The sequence below is a fragment of the Nothoprocta perdicaria genome, unplaced genomic scaffold (assembly GCF_003342845.1).
Source record: "Nothoprocta perdicaria isolate Ctin4 unplaced genomic scaffold, notPer1 scaffold_189, whole genome shotgun sequence".
Taxonomy (NCBI): domain Eukaryota; kingdom Metazoa; phylum Chordata; class Aves; order Tinamiformes; family Tinamidae; genus Nothoprocta; species Nothoprocta perdicaria.
In genome coordinates this window covers 589,346-605,813 of record NW_020455082.1, presented here as the reverse complement: position 1 = coordinate 605,813, position 16,468 = coordinate 589,346, and the positions used below count along the sequence as shown (strand labels likewise).

The 16,468-nt window shown below is 60.3% G+C and overlaps 1 protein-coding gene across 1 annotated transcript in view; it reads right to left on the bottom strand.

Annotated features, from left to right (window-relative positions):
* Positions 1 to 16,468, bottom strand: part of TMEM132E (transmembrane protein 132E) — a 38,852-nt gene that overhangs the window by 7,215 nt on the left and 15,169 nt on the right. The window contains exons 2-4 of the mRNA XM_026036971.1: positions 3,628 to 4,525; positions 3,230 to 3,370; positions 261 to 453 (exon numbers count right to left, since the gene is read on the bottom strand). Of these exons, the coding sequence (XP_025892756.1) occupies positions 261 to 453; positions 3,230 to 3,370; positions 3,628 to 4,525 (1,232 nt within the window). The remainder of the gene's footprint in view (positions 1 to 260; positions 454 to 3,229; positions 3,371 to 3,627; positions 4,526 to 16,468) is intronic.

The following is a 16,468-nucleotide window of genomic DNA, read 5'->3' as shown; positions in this document are numbered from 1 at the left end:
CACCTGCCAGCCAGCCCATCTCCAACCCGTGCCTTGCAGGCACACAAGGTTCCCACGGATCACTGAGATCATAGGGATGTATTGCCAAGTCAGAGGGTTGGCCTCCATCAACAGCATGAAAAAAGCAAAGCTGGCAGTCTCTTCCAAGCAGGGAATGGCAAAGAGCCAGGAAGGAGCATGCAGGATATTGGAGAGCGCAGAAAGCTTGGATGATGCATCCAGCAGGAGGGGAGCATGCAGAGTCCCCGCTATCCACTCACCATGGCCAGAGGAACAATGGCCCGGATGTCCCTCTGGATGACGGTCAGCTCTGTCACCACCTTCTCCAGGTCGGGCGGTGGGTTGCGGCCCCGGTAGTCGATGTGCCACATGATGCGGCGCGTCACCGACTGGCTGGTGAAGTTCTCCATCTCGAAGTCGAGCTGCATGATCTCAGCAGAGGAGTCCCCATCCCTGGGCAAGGGGGACAGGAGGGGGACGCTCTCAGCTGGGCGCCCGCTGGGGCAGGTCCCGCAGGCGCCCCGGGACCGGAGCCAGCCTGCAGGACACACAGACAGTGCCGTCTAGCGATGCGGAGCATCTCCGGCGGGTCCCAGCTGCCCGTCTCAAGCAGCAGGAGGCACCGGGATTCGTGGTGCCTCCGCCGCTGCAAGGCCAGCACATCCTGGGCACCCCAGGAATGGCACAGCCCCAAACCCAGGACAGAGGAACAGCAAATCAACCACCAATTACTGCTCCCGCACACGCCAAGCCACGGACCACTCCAGTGGAAAGCAGAAGTGGGAAAAGAGGAAGGAAAACCCCGCTATGTTTTTTGTGCCTGTCCCTAGCAGAAGAAATATCTGGCTAGCAAAAGCCTGCTCTTTGCAAAGGCTGCTCGGTGATAGATGAGCCCCACGCGTTGGATGTGACCAACACGGTTAGTTGTCAGCGGCCTCAGGGGACGGTCCCGGCTGTGGGGCCGGCCGAGTGCTGCCCTTGTCTCCCGATCAGCATCTTCCCGGCAGCAGGGCTGGATTTACTGCCCCGGGGCTGCTCCCTCGGCCGGCTCCTGCAAGTCAAACCCTCCCGGATGGATGGAGGGCAGCCAGCAGCAGGGACCTTGCTTGGACTACAGCTTCCCAATGCCACATCCCCGCCGCAGGGCACAAGCTAAGCCCCTGCCCCAAATAGCGCCCTGGCACTGCTCCTAAGATGCTTGTCCAGTGTGAGAGAACCCCAAATCTCCGTTTATTTGGCTGAACCCTCTGAGCTTTGCCCTCCTCCAGCTGGAATGGCCCAAGGCTGCAAGGTTGTGATGGGAACATCATCTCCAAACGCGCCTGGCAGTGCCAGAAGCCCAAAGGGCCACGGAAAGGCAAATTCCTCATTGCCACAAGGCCCAGAGGGCAACATGGGCTTGAGTCATTCATACTTTGCATGACGTTAATATTTGATTGAGTTGTTTGTCTAAGAGGTGATTGTAATCACTTTAAATTCATCTGCCGTCTCTAACCTTTCAAGGCTGATTTTAATCTGCCGCAGACGCGGAGAGGGGGAAGGCGAAGGAGCCGGGAGGAAGGCAGGTGCCTCCTCCTCCTCCTCCCCAGGCCAGCCCTCACCTCCCACAGCAACACGAGAGCCGCAGAGGCTGCTCCGCTGCCTCCAGTGACGGGGACACCATCCCGCCCCGGGCGCACGGGAGCAGCCTCGGCAGCTCCGTGTCTCGGTGGGCAGGAGCTTCGACCCAGCTCCTGGAGACATCCGTCTCCCCGGTGCCCAAAAATACCTAGCGATAGAGATGTCACAGCCTGGGAATCATTTTTTCCAGTGCTTCAGAGAAATCCTGCTTACGATGCAACCCCATGTTGCATCCATGTCCTCTTTGTTCACTGGGTTCATCCCCATGGATGTTCATCCCCATGGATGCATGGAGCTCCCCTCTCCTGCACAGAGAAGCTCCCCTCTGCTTCCTCATCCTCTCCTCATCCTCTGCTTCCCCAGGATAATCCATCTCCATGTTTTTCACCTGTTTTCATGGTTCTCCTTTCCCTTAGATCATTCTCATTTCCATCCCCTGAGCCCTCCTCAACCGACCCAAGTGTGGTCAGAGGACCCCGACCAGGTGACCTTCTGTGGCCTTCTGGTTGCCCCTCAAACCCACAGGAGGTGCCCACAGGCATCTGACAACACCCGCTCATGGACCGGGCACATCTGCAGAGACATCAGCACCGTGGTGCCCAGCAGAGACGTCAGCACTGAGCCCTGCTCCTGTCCCAGTGCACAGGGAGGATGGCACCAACAACGCCACCACGCAGCATCCACCTGCCTGACCACAAACAGGCGTCAAACACCCTCTCAGGTGGACCTGGAGGTGTCCCTGGCCCACGCTGGCACTGGACCGGCACTGGCCTTGCTCCCAGCTCAGTCTGCACTGAGGCTGCACAATCTCCTGCTGGCACCTGGTTGTCCCCTTCCCACAGGAATCCTGTGCGCAGCTTTTAATTAAAAGGAAAATAAAATCTGCGCCCACGGCAGCTTATCGGAGGCTCCCCTGGGAGGGCGCCTGGGATGAGCAAGCCCAACAAAGCGGCTCCGCGGCAGCCACGTGCTGCCTGGGGCCGGTGGATGGATGGGGAGAGGCAGCTCTCCACCACCTGCAAAGCGGCTGGAGTGTGATGGTCCCATTGCTCACAGGCCCTTGTCACCCTTGCTGCAAGTGGAGAAATATGCTGCCCCATCTCAAGGGGCTTAAGGTCCTCATGCCGACAGGCTGGGGCTTCCACCACATGATGCAGCCTGGAGATCCCTTTTTGGAGATGCCCTGGGGTTTCCCGGGAAGGCTGGACCCTATGTTGGGCTCCCAGAGCATAGTCATATGTGTGGTGGAGCAGACTGTGAGCTGGTCAACCATGGTGGTGAGGAACCACGAGCTGCGGCTTGCAGAGACCCCTTGGTACCCGGGTGCAGCCATCCACATCCCTGCACCACTGGCCTCCAGGCAACAACGCTTGGAGCAGAGTATATCCTAAGCACAGACCAAAAGCTGCTTTCCCACTTAAAACCATCTGTATTAGCCAGAATGAAAAGGTTTGACCCCAACATTGCTGAAAACAGCATCCCCTGCCATGACCAGGGCAAAGGAGGCCACCAGATCACCTGGGGGGTCTAAGATCCCGTCACCAAAGCAAAAATCCCTGCCAGGGCTTAGGATCACCAATATGAAGGATCGATGCTCATGAGGCCTTACCTGGGCCCAGCACCGTCCACGCGGGACACGTCGACCGTGGCCGTGGAGTGCTTGCCACCTGTCAGCAGCTCTGAGGTCACCAGCCACTGCAGGCTCCTCGACTTGGTGGTGAGCAGATTGACGCCCTTCTTGGCCTTCACCCTGTGGAGAGCAGTCAGGATCGGCCCATGGTGGCTTGAGTCTTCTATTGGCAATAAGCAGCCCTCACAGCTCTAAGGCACAACACACCATCCCTTCCTCGCATCCCAAGGAGATGCCAACCACAGGAACAAGCCTTTGCATTGGGCCAACACAACCACCACCCTAACACGGTGGGGTGGCTTTAGGGGTGGAGACGGGTTGCAGCAGCACAAGAAGCCCCCAACATCCCCAAGCCACCAGCTCCAGCAGACCCTTACCTGAGCGTGAAGTGCTCCACCGTGGAGTTGCCCATGAGGTAGAGGAAGATGCTGAGCACTTCCCCGGGCTTGAGGGGCCTGTCGGGCAGGCGGATGAAGACGTTGCCGTCCAGGCGGTGCTCCTGCAGGAGCTGCGCGGCGGGCGGCTGCAGCAGGCTGATGCTGCCGATGCGCAGCAAGGGGTGCTGCGTGGGGCCCTCGGCGCGGGCCGCCCCGGCGCCGCGCCGCGGGGACGTCTCACCCGGGCACTCGCCGGCGCCGCCGGGCGCGTGCAGCGTGTAGTAGAGCTCCGCTTGCTGGCTCTCGCCCGGCGCCTCCAGGCTCTCCGGGCTCTTGCGCCGGCCCAGGGGCACAGCCGAGGGGCCGAACCAGGCGTGGGGCAGCTCCGCCTGCACCAAGCACGTGGCCAGGCTGCCCCGCAGGCGGCACGAGCTCTTGACCTCGCGGGCATCGCGGAAGGCGTGAAGCTGCACGCAGGGCAGGCGGTCGGCCACGTCGAAGTCGTCCCAGTCCCGGCCGGCCACGTAGAAGAGCACTTGGACCACGGGCTGGCTGGCCACCACGCGGGGCTGGATGATGAAGGCGCGGACCTTCCAGTTGACCGTCAGGCGCTCGGGGATCTCCAGGGTGCTCGAGGGTTGCAGCTGCTCCTTGGGCAGCACCAGCCCCGTGCTGAAGGGCCCCAGGGTGACGTTGAGCACGGGCAGCTCCTTGGTCTGGAAGACGACGAAGGGCTCGGCGCGCTGCAGCGGGGTGCTGGCGTTGCCGCCGGGAAGGGCTCCCACCTCCTTGAGGAAGAAGGCCAGGCGCGTGCTGGAGAGCCGGTAGCTGACGGGCAGCGTGGCCGCGCCGGCGGGCTCGGCCGGCTCCGGGCTGGGCGCTGCCCCCCTAGCCGCGGCTGCGGAGGGATGCGGAGCAGCGGTTAGCGCGGAGCGTCCCCCGGCACCGCCCTGCGCCTCCCCCGCATGTGGCCCAGCCCGCCAGCCAAACCAAGTTCCAATTTGGTACCAAACCAAGTTCCAATTTGGTACCAAACCAAGTTCAAATTTGCTACCAAACCAAGTTCAAATTAGGTACCAAACCAAGTTCCAATTTGCTACCAAATCAAATTCAAATTTGGTACCAAATCAAGTTCCAATTTGCTACCAAACCAAGTCAAATTTGCCACCAAACCAAGTTCCAATTTGCTACCAAACCAAATTCAGCGCCATCCCCAAATCCAGACGTGACCCCAAAGCCATCTCCATCCTGGCATCCCGATTCACCCCGCAGCTTTCTGCCAGCTTGGAGGGCAGGAGGCTTCCCCAGGAGCTGGTCCCCTTGGAAGGGGGCACGTTTATAACAGGGATATCTTTTCTCCCTGCTGTTCTTTAAGCCTCAGAGTTAAACAGTGAGAATTAGAATCCGTTTGCCCATCGACAGCACGGATCCACCTTTCAGGGGATTCGTTACCCCTTTGCAAGCACGGGCACGGCCCTGTGCAAAACCGATGGGGAGGATATTGCTGCAACCCAGGGAGGCAGGCAGACCTGAAGCCACTGAAATGGGCTGCGGGAAGGAAATCTGTTAAGGTCAAAATGTTATCACATGGGTGAAAAACTTCAACAAGGACCAAAACTGCTCCATAAGATCCCAGCTTACTCCCTTAGGTTCCCTGCCTCAGTTTCCTCCACTCAGAAACAGGGACGGTCCTTTCCTCTCCCCAGAAAGAGGAAAAATGGGTAGATCCGGCAGGCTGCTCCCCCTGATTACTTCCTCCGTCTTCCTCGCTGCAGATCTGATGGAAATCAAAGCACCATCTCTTTTGGTTTGCTATTGCATCTTTGGGGTTTGCTCCTATTTCATCCCAAGGGGAGAAAATCCAGCAAATGCCATCACAGGAGCCAGTTCCTCGCGTGGCCGGACACCCACGGGCAGCCTCATGTGGCTGCAAGAAACCCAAGCGGAGCAGTTGCAGGAGGCCAAGATTCAGGTTCACCAGGCTGGGGACACCTGGCAGGGACACCAGGGGACACACGAGTGCCACCGCTGACACCAATCCCGAGCCGCCTGATTCCACGGCTGGAAGCAGGCGGGAGCAGCCAAGACCTGCTCGAACCAAGCCCCAAACATCCAACTACTACTGCAGGCACCCGCAAGACATCTCAAGGTCTTTGCAGCTGCTGCGACTGCCAGCAATTCCCAGGACTCCCGGGTCCCCGCCGCCCCCCTCCCGCAGCTCCTGTCTCCGCGCGCCGAGAAGCCGCACGCCTGCATTCCCGGCGCTGATTGCAGCCCGCTCCCAAGCGGCTCCGGCGGCGGCTTCCCAACAGGAGCTGCAGCATCCCCAATTACACGTGTCAAGCAGCGGGGAAAGAGGCGGATGCGGCGGCGCGGCCCCCCGGGACGGGCTCTGCCCCCGGCCAGGTGCTGTCTCGACGCTCGGGCAGAGCCAGACGCCTGGCGGGGAGGAGACACCGGCGGCTTCACTGCAGGGAGCGGAGGGGACGAGTGTCTCTGCGCTGGGACCTGCTCCGAGGTCCTGCAGCCTCTCCCAGCAGGGCACGGCGCATGCAGAGAAACCATTGTGGGCTCCCTCGCAGCCACCCAGGCAGAGGCTCTGGCTGCACTGGGGCTAACTGGTCTTGCTCCGCACAGACCTGGGTGCTGGGTGTCCCCGTGGCCATACAGTTCAGCAGCGGTCCAGCCACGTGCCCCGTTCAGCCCCCCCAGTCCCTTCCACAGCAGAGACCCGGTGTCTCCACAGGGAAGAGAGGGCGGGATCTGCAGCACCCAAGGAGCAGGGCCAGAACCATCTCTGAGAGCGCCCATCCCCGCGGGATTTCCCACCTGGAGACATGGGAATGCTCAAGCAGCCAGATGGGGTATCCTTCCCTCACAGCCGCCAGGCTTTGGGGGTTAGGGATTTCCCAAGCCAGGAAAATCAGTTCTTGGCAGCCTCTGGTCAGCATCCAGGAGCGCTCCAGGTTGCAGTGGCAGGGAAGCCAACGGGAACCGGGACCCGCCGTCTAGCAGAACATGATGCTTCAGGACACAGGGCACGTAAGCGGCTTGGAAAGGCTCATAAAAGGATTAGCAGCTGATACGAGCACGAACAGCATCTGTGGTTACGCTGCCCGGGATAAAACTTGTTGGAAAACCAGGCAGGAAAATCCCCCGGCCCAGCAGCCACGGCACAGCGCTGCCGGCATCCCGGCAGGTCCCGGTGCCAGCCCAGCACGTCCTCCAGCAGTGTCCACTCCTAGATGTCCTCCAAGCGAGGCGCATCCAGCGGATGCTGACCCCATCTCGTCTCTTATCTCATTTCTTTCCAGAGAGCTGTGGGAGAGGTTCTGGGCACTGAAAGGCACCCATGGGTGCAGCCCCTTCCTGCAGCCGCTCTGTGGCCAGGATGGTTGTAATGCTCTCGTTCGCAGCTCCCCTACACCAGGTGCAAAACAGTGGTGCTGGAGGAGCCCTTGAACCTAAACCTGCCGCATCCACAGGCAGAGCAAATCAGAGCAGCATCTGCACTTGGCCCCACATGTAATTCCCACTCGCCACAGCCTGGGATCCTCCTCAGGCCATGGGACAAAAGGAGTCCCCAACCTGGCTCCAAGCAGGGCAGCCCTGGAGCTGAAGCTCTGCCGTGGCCTGTGGCTGAGGGGGCATGGACACAAGCTGGACGTGGAGAGGCTGTGCCAGGAGAAGCTGCTTCCCATGAGGACCATCAAGCACCAGGACAGTTTGCCCTGAGAGATTCCATCCCTGGGAGGCTCCATCGTGGAGATTCCTCCAGGCGGGATCTCCATCCTTGAAGGCTTTCAAAGCCCAAAGAGCTGTGACCAACCTGGGCTGACTCCACAGTTCAGAGGAGGTGGCAGAAGGAGAAATCTCCCAAGGTCCCTTCCCACCACCACAATCCTTGGATGTCCCCCTGCCCCTTCAAGCCCCAAAGAGGGGACAGTCCTTAGTTCAATAATTCCCTGGCGAGCAGAAGAACACCAGGCTGCTCTGCCAAGGCCCTATATCCTCCATGAAAACAAGCAGCCAGCGGATCAAAATGCTCCTTGATGGATGAGGAATGGATATTTACAAGGAGCTGGGAGCAAGCAGAGTCCCCAGGGGTGTCACCATCATTCTGAGGGGCTGGAGATGGAGCGGGGAGACTTCAGGGTATTCAGTCCAGGGTGGAAACTGCCCTTCTCGTGCAGGACCTACGGTGGAAACCGCCCTTCTCGTGCAGCCCTAGGACCGTGCCGGGCGGTCTCTCGCACTGCAAGACGCCCCAACTGCCCGTAGGAGATTTCAAGAACAGTGGCTGGTGAGAAAAGCCTTCTCCTCACCTCCGGCTCTCAGATTGCTTTCCGCCACCAAGCATGAAGCTTTATGTCCTCCTGCGTGCCCGGCCTGGTTTACGCAGCCGCGGCTGCTCCTGCCGCTCGTGGTAATGAGAAGGGGGGAGGATTTTTTCCTGCACGTGGGTTTATTCGCCGCAAAGCCGAGCTGTGAAAAGATTCACCGACTAACCGCGCGCGGGAAATCCCAGCAAGGAAGAACAACGCACGGGGAGCAGAGAAAAAGGGAACGTTTGGCAGTACAGGATTTCCAGCACCGCCCCCTGCAAAATCTCATGTATTTGGGGAAAAGTAGACGGAAATCCACTCATGAGTAGGATAGGGACCCAAAATGGTGTCCAATGATCCGGTGTCAGCGCCAGCACCCTTAGGTGCCAGGCACCCTCACGGCATGGCCAGCGGTGCCGTGTCCTCCTGTCGCAATGTCCTCACGGAGGACGTGTCCGCACCACGGAGCCCTGACGAGCCTGGACAGGCCGGCGCGCCCGGCGCTGCCGGAGCGGGAAGAGGAGGCAGCGGGGCCGAGCCGGGGCTGCAGATTAATGACACGGTCAGGATGAGTTCAGCGCGAGCTGCAGCGCCGGCACCCACAGAGGCTATTTCCTTTCGCAGACAAAATGCATTTAAATGACGCTCTAATCTGTCGCCCGGAGCGGGGACGGGACAGGCGCCTCCGCTCCTCGGCCATAAACTAATGGTGCCAGGAGAGGGGCTAATTGAGCTGCTTGCCGCCCGGCTGGCCACACTGCGCCCGCGGGTGCCGGGTGGATGGAGGTGGCGCCACGTTGCACCCGGAGCCTTCCTCCCGACTGTGGCTCCATCACCCGGAGCCTTCCTCCCGGCTGCGACTCCGGAATGGAGAGGAGGGAGAGAGGGATGTTCCAGGATTTGGGCATTCAGGTGGAGGGAGACACCTGCAGCCACAGGGCTTGCAAGGTTGGCCTCATTGGGGAATGTGGTGACGCTGCCACGTCCAGCTGGAAGGCAGAGGGGACAGAGGAGAGGGATGGAGAGAGGGAAAGAGGTAGGAGGTAGATGGATGCAGACACGGATGCATGTATGGATAGCCAGGAAAAAAAGACAGGCTAGATAAGGATGGATAAACTAGCAGACAAGGTGGAGGATGGATACACAGGTGCATGGATGGATGCATGGATGGATGCACGGATAGCCAGACAGACAGGGTGGATAAGGACGGATCAAGCAGCAGAGAGGGTGCAGGATCTATATGGAAGTACATGGATGGATGGATGAATAGGTGGATGGGTGCGTGGAGGCATGGATGGGTGGAAGCATGGAGATAGGCAGCTAGGAAACAGCAGAGCAGCAAGGAGAGCTGGGGACAGAGGAAGAAGAGGGGCGGGATGGAGGGGAGGATGCAGGGGTAGCAGCACCGCTCCAGGGCTGATGCACCAATCTTGTCCCCACCACATCCAGTCAGGGCTGGGGGAGACACGGGTTAAGTTCTGGCTGTTGGGGCTTGCCAGCGTCGGCCCACGGATGCAAACGGGATTTGCAGGCGCCTGACCTGCATTCCCGGCACTTATTATTAGACCGGCACAGGAAGGACCATATGGCCCATCCACGCTCTGCAGCGTGGCCCTGGAAGCGAGAAGATCTCCGTGCTCAGCCCTGCTCCAGGCTCCCCGTGCCCACCATGGGCCAGGACCCACAGCGGCGGGTGGGATGCAATTCCCACGTCTCCCATTCCGACTAACCCTCCGACTCCCTCCGCGTGCAGACTGGAGCTGGGACGTGCCGGAGCCGGGCAGGCCGAGGGGTAGCAGAGCAGGCATCCGGGCGGCACCAGGGGCTGCGAGGGACCCCCGGGCCGGCCACATCTGCCGAGCCAGATGTGTCCCCGCGCCGGTGGCCAGATGGGGCTGAGCCGCTGAGCCCCGCGCGGGCGGCCGGGCCGGGGGCACGCGGGGACAGGGCGAGCGAGGGAGCCGCCAGGTCTCCTCCACACGGCCAGGAGCCCGGAGCAGAAAAACACCCTTAGGGACAAGACAACGCGCACAAGGCCGGGGCAGTGTCTCTTGGCCCGCCAAGCTCCTGCCCCTCTCCTGGCTGAGGACTGACAGCACTCGTCACACCAGTGCATGCACAGACCTGCTCTGCAAGAGCCAAGGGGGGTGCCTGGGCCCTGGTATCCACCAAGGCTGCCAGCCCCGAGCACAGGCTGATCCACAGGCCCAGCTGTTTGCCATAGGGATCATTTAGCCGCGCTCAGGGGGGCATCTTTATCCCAGCTTATCCCGTGGGATGCGGCGAGGGGCTCCCGCAGCGTATATCCCCACTTATCCCAGCTGCCATCCCAAAGATCAGCTAGAAACATGCTGGAAAACCAGATGATGGAGGGGAGGGTGGAGGAGTCTCTGGAGTTTCCACAGGAGAGACTTACGGGGGGAATTTCTTCGGGATGGGATTGGTACCTGCAGATCACCTGAACCGCAGCTCACTGCAAACCCAGATCAATGGGCAATGGAGAGACCAGACCCTCCCCTTCCATCCATCCCAGCACCTTCCTAGTTTTCCCTCGCTGCCGGAGCTGTCCCAACAGGTTGTCCCCACGCCCAGGGCCCTGGGGATGGACCTTGCCCATCTCTGTCTCCTCTCCATCACCTTCAGCCTCAACCCAGCTCCTTCAAGCCGTTGATCCCAAGCCCTCAGCCACTCGCTTGTCACCCTCACTCCGGCCCCTCCAGAGGGACATAATAAAATCCATGTAGGAATAAACCAGGAGCACAAAGCGCAGAAGAGAAGCCGGACACCTGGGAGCCACCCCCAGGACGTCCCCGGCCACCGCACGCTGACGGCGGCACCGCAGCCAGCCCGGCCGCCAGCGCCGCTCCCCTCTAATTGGAACTCAATTAAGTGAATAATTGTTACAAATGTAAAATTACCCTCTGCCGGCTCAGGGCGATGAGCTGCCCTGGCTGCACGCGAGGAGGCTGCGGGGAGCGGGGGGACCGTGGCCACGCTCCCGGGTCCTGCTCCGGTCCCAGCTTGTCCCTGGTGCCGACACCAGCTCTGCGGTGGCACCCCCAGAGCCGGCGGTAACGCTCGGCCTGCTTGGGTCCCCCAGAGCATCGCAGGGCACAGATCAGGTTGGTGCCGGCCGGGAAAAATGAATTAATGCTTCCTGTGCATAACAGTGCTGATGCACAGTAGGGGCTCTGGTGGATTCTCTGATGTCTAATAGAGGGTTGTGCCCCGCCTTGCCAGCACGGCTAGACTCTCCCGTTCTTCCATCTCCCACCAACACCTCCCCACCACCAGCAGCTCCCAAAGGGGGAGAAGGAAGATGGCTGAGCCTGAGGGGGACGTGGAACAGGGGCCACCAGCAGCAGCAGTTGGGATCATAGCGCAGCAGGAGGCCCCAGACAGCCCCGGCAGCTGCTTTCACCATGTGTCCCCACCACGGCCGCTGCTGTCAGGGGACACACGTAGCCCTTTTGCCTCCGCCACCTGGGCACAGCCACAACGGAGCCCTAATCGCACCCAACAGACCCTGGAAGTGCAGGTGGTGCCGGCTCCACGTGCCCATTGGGGCCCTGGCACTGCCACCGCGAAGGTGCCCGGCCCCCATCCATATCCCCCGCAGAAACTATCAGGGCGGGGAATAAAGAAAACTAAAGGAATAAATAAATAAATAAGGCCTAAATGGGATGAGCTGCACATGGGTGCAGCCCGCAATAAATCCTCGGAGCAGGCGAGGCTTTTATTCGGCAGCTCCTTTAGAGCAATTTCCACAAATCACGCGAGGGACAGGCTGGGGACGAGGAGGAAAGGGCCTTTTAGCAGCAGGGGAAAAAATGAAGAAATGAATTGAAAATGGAAAAAAGAAAGAAAAAAAAAAAAGACAAATTGCTGGACCACGAGAGCCCGCAGGCTTTGGGGGAGATGCTGCAAATCGGGGCTCCGGGTCACCTTCCTGATCCCAATGGAGTCCAAGCCAAAACACTGCCGGTCCCAAACCCCCCGTAACGACCTCCCCGCAGCGCCGGGGCCGGGACAGGACCGGCTCAGCAGATCGGAGCCGCCGCAGCATCACACATGCATGGCTTGAATCTATTGCCTTTCTTTTTCTAATTCAGCTGGCACCCAGAGAGCAGCGCATGCAGCAGCCGCAGCGCAACCGTCAGCACAGGGGATTGCGCTTTCAATCCTGTTAATTTTTAAGAAGGAAAAACTAGCTCCTTTTTGGTTATTAAAAAAAAAGGGGATTATTTCCCAGCTTTTGCTAGTCCTGCAAGGGGCTGTGAAGCCTGAGTGAGGAGCCCGAAGAGCTGCAGTGTCTGAACAGCCCCCGCTATCCCATTAGAGGGGAACCCGGCACGCTGGGATTGGCAACACGAGCCCGGCACCAGCAGCAACAAGTGAAGCAAGAGGTGGATAAAATCAGGGCACCGGTGGTGGGGGAAGCAGCAGCACGGGGAGAATAGTGGATGCATCTCAAACACCAGGCGTTTGGGGGAAGATGCGATGATCAAGAGACACCCCCCAAGCTAGGCACTGCATGCAACATCCCCAACCCACTGTCAAATTTGGCCGGAATTGTCCAAGAGATCCCAGCACCTTTTTGGAAGTGGCCGTGGGCACCTGAATCTGCAGCCTGGCTCTCCCGCTTGCAGCGGGGTCGCGCACCAGCGGAGCCGTGTATTTAATAATAAAAGCCTCCGATTCGATTAGCAGGAGCGACCTTTCCTGGATGGATGGGATGGCGGTTCGGCAGCAGCGCAAGCATCACGCTGGAGGGGACCCAGCCATTAACAGGTCCCTCCACCCTCCAATTTCATGCTATTTTGGTGATGCAATTACAGCAGCTGAAAATCAGGTTATGGCATGAAAACAGCCTTTCCCTCACCATCCATCTCCTTGGATTTACCAGGAAGGGGCCGCATCCAAGCGGGCGCAGGGAGGCGGGTGCCAAGGGGGAGCCCCAGGGTGCCGAGACGCTCCCTTGCAATGCCAGCGCGCTGCAGGGATCCAGTTTTATTTTGCCCTTTCTTCCTCTCTTTTAAGAGCCTCCTGCTGAGAGCCAGAGTGAGGAGGGAACTCAGCATTTGGTCACGGTGGGATGAATAATAAAGGCAGCATTACAGAAAGGATGGGTTTCCAGAAATCATCCAGCATGCGGGGGATCACCGTGGCTTTCCCTAGGGCTCTTCCTCCTGCTTTGGGAGGTGGTGCTGCCAGGGTGGCCAGAGCAGCTCCGAACCCTTCCAACCACATGGCTTTTCCAAACCAGCGTGGCCACCAGGAGAAGGCACCGCTGGGAAAGTGGCATCGTCCCCTGGGTGCAATGGAGGGTGTCCCTGAAGGACCCAAGAGCATCCCAGGCAGCCGGAGCTGGGAAAGGTCACCCAGCGCGAGCAGCACATGCTCCTTGGATGTGCCCAGATGTGCGCAGCCTCGTGCACGCCCAGATGTGTGCACGCGACCAGGTGTGTGCCCAGATGTGCGCCCAACACCTGCGTGCGTACAGATGTGCTGCATTAGCCACATGAGCACAGAGGGTATCGAGGCTCCTAGGGCATCTCCAAACACCAGGGAGTGAAACCCATGGGTCCAGCGCTTGCTTTATCTTTAAAAGGTCCAACTTGTTGCTAGGCTGCAAAAATGAGCACGAAGGCAGGCAACAATTCAGCCTCAAATTTAAACTCGCATTGGAAATTCAAGGCTCCCCGGACAAAAATTATTGCTTGGAGAATTCCTACTGCGCTGCCAATGACGTCCTCGTCTTTCTGCGGTGTCTCCCTGCTGGTGACGGGGGGACCGACCTGCTCCCGCCTGATGCCTCCGCCGTGGGTGAGCCAAGGGAGACTCTGCTTTGCCGAGCGCGTCCAGCACCAAGCGGGGCCAAATTAAATGAGAAAAGGGGAAGGGAAAGGTTCTCCTTGGGAAAAGGAAAGGTTTCCAGCCTGGCATGGTCATATCGCAGCTAGGAGTGATGCGGGGAAGAGCTGGGGTTGTACGAGGGCAGCCTAGAGTCACAAGTCAGAGGTCTCCAGCTTTCAGCTCCGGGGTGCTCTTGCGTGACCCTCCTCCCCTTTCCCGTTTGCTGCTGCTTGGATTTGGTGGGGACAAGAATCCTCATCCAGAGGTGGGTGCTGCACAGGGGAACCCGCTGCCCAGTCCATCCGTCTGGGCCCAGGGGACATCCAAGGACACCCAGAGCCCACAGATCGTGTGTGGCCGCAACATCCCGAGCCAGGGCAAGGAGGAGGCTGGATCCATCCAACACAATATCCTACTAGATGCCACCTGCTCCGGGATGGGACAGGGACGCTCTGCCCTTCCGGCTGCCAGCCGGAGCTTGCGGAGCTGCGGCTGCTCCGCGTGCCGGGACGGCGGCTCCCTGCTGGATAAACACCCGGTGCGTTTCCACCCGCGGGTTTCAGCACCCGTTTTAGCACCAAGATTTTAGCACATCCCCACCTGCTGGCCTGGAAAAACAAAATCCCGAGCAGCGCTGCCAGGGCTGGCGATGCCACTGTTACCGGCTCCTTCTCCTCCCAATTCCCTGCGATGAGAGTCCCAAACCAGGGGCTGCAGGGGCTCCAAGCTGGAGCGGAGATGTGGGGCATCCAGCGGCATCGTGGTGGGATGGGGCTGCCCCCAGCCCCAGCGCCTGCTTGCTCAGCTCAGTTTGCCCTGCGTGCTACAGCCTCCAATTCCCTCCTTTTGGGCAGCTGCTTGCTTTCGAGGGAGCACGCGATGAAGAGCAGCATGGCAGCATCCCCAGGGCTCCATGCCAGGCAGGTGCTGCCTCGGGCAGAGGGGAAACTGAGGCACGGCCACTGGGAAGAGCTCAAGAGGCTGCAGCACAAGGGCCCAGGAGCCCGGGCTCTCTGGCACAGAGCAGCTCCCAGCACAGGCTGTGGCACCCACAGTATCCCGGTGAACCTCCCTTCCCGTCACTGCATCCCAGAAGGGCCCTGGGATGGGCCCGGGGCCCATTCCCAGGCAACGTCACTCCGGAAAGGCCTGGGCAGCCCCGGGCCAGCCCCGCACCCGGCTCCTCTGGCAGACGGAGACACCAAAAAAGCCCTTTCTTAGAGCCTTCCTGAGCTGGGGAAGGCAGCCAAGGAGCTCGTGGAGCTCCCGTTGCCGGCAGCAAAGCACAAAAGGGTCCAAGTTGTTATTGAGGATTGCTATTAAAAAAAAAGGGGGGAAAAAAACAACACCCGGACAGGAGAGGAGGGCACGGATGAGCCACGAGCCAACCCCAGCAGCTGGCCTGAGCAACCCCCAAAGAACAGCCAGGGAAATTAGGAGCTCTCCACATCGGTCCCCAGCCTGCCCCGAGACCTCCGTTTGCTCCGGAAAGCACACGGTGCCACTTTGCAGCCCGAAAAGAGCCTCGGACTGCTGGCACGGAGATGCTGGCGGGATCCCGGGCGCGGGGAGCGGGGGCCACCTCCGTCCCCGCGGCCGCTTCCTGATTAATGGTTTGCATAAAGAGATTTCCCGGCTCCGCAGTCCCCTCGCCAGCAGCGCCGCCAGCAGCTCAGCTGTGCCGGGAAGCAGCAGCCCAGACATCTGCATCTCGGAGAGGCCAGCGGGAGCGGGCGGCCTCCGCTTCCCTGCTGGCCGGCGGTCCCCGCGCCGGGAATGCTGTGACCTGTTGTTCCTAGGGACGAGGGCTGCTCGCAGAGCCCGGCCGAGGGGACACAACCGACACGCGATAACGGTGGGGAGAAGCATCCGTCGCACCAAAGAAACGCCAAATAAAGTTGCGGCACTCGCTCCGTGCTTTGGATGAGCTGCTGGGAATCCCTGCCTGCTGCTGGTGGTGCTCCGGTGCCAGACACGAGGCGCCTCATGCTCCCCACCGCGGAGACACCCGTGTGCCCATTTGCAAGTGGGGCTTTGGGTGCAAAAAATACCCAGCAGGGACTGATGCGCTCTGCTTTTGTGGCTCCAGTTCATGTAACGTACCCGGCACTGCTCCAGCCTCGGCATCATCCTCAGGGATGTGGCCGGGCCAGGCGGGCGCAGGGTTAAGGCACTGATTTGAATGCAGCTCAGGGAAAGTGAGCGCAGGAGAGCGGCTGCGAGCAAGAAGCCCCCTCCCCAAAAGGCACAAGAAGAGGCAGAAAGATGGGAATCCAACAGGCTGCACCCCCTCTCCGCACCCCACAACCGTGCGGGGCCAGCGCAGCTCCTCCGGAGCACCCCGGCACTGGGGGATAAGCCAGCGGATAATAGCAGATCAAGACTTTGATCCCGATGCTAAATCCATGGCTGCATTAAGGAAGCAAGAGACATGGGCAGTTTGGGCAGCGGAGGGGAGGGCTGCCGGCCTTGGACCCCCCAGCCCCAACCCTTCCCTGCGTGGCTCCCCCCGGCCGCCCCCTGCCCAGGGCGCCCAATCCGCCCTCTCCTTAAGGCCGGAATCAGCTCCAATCTCCCCTCGTTTAGCCGGAGCGGGGCCAGGAGGGCGCAGGGGGTGCAGATCCCCCCCCCCACAGATACAGACACGTCCCCCCCGCGGG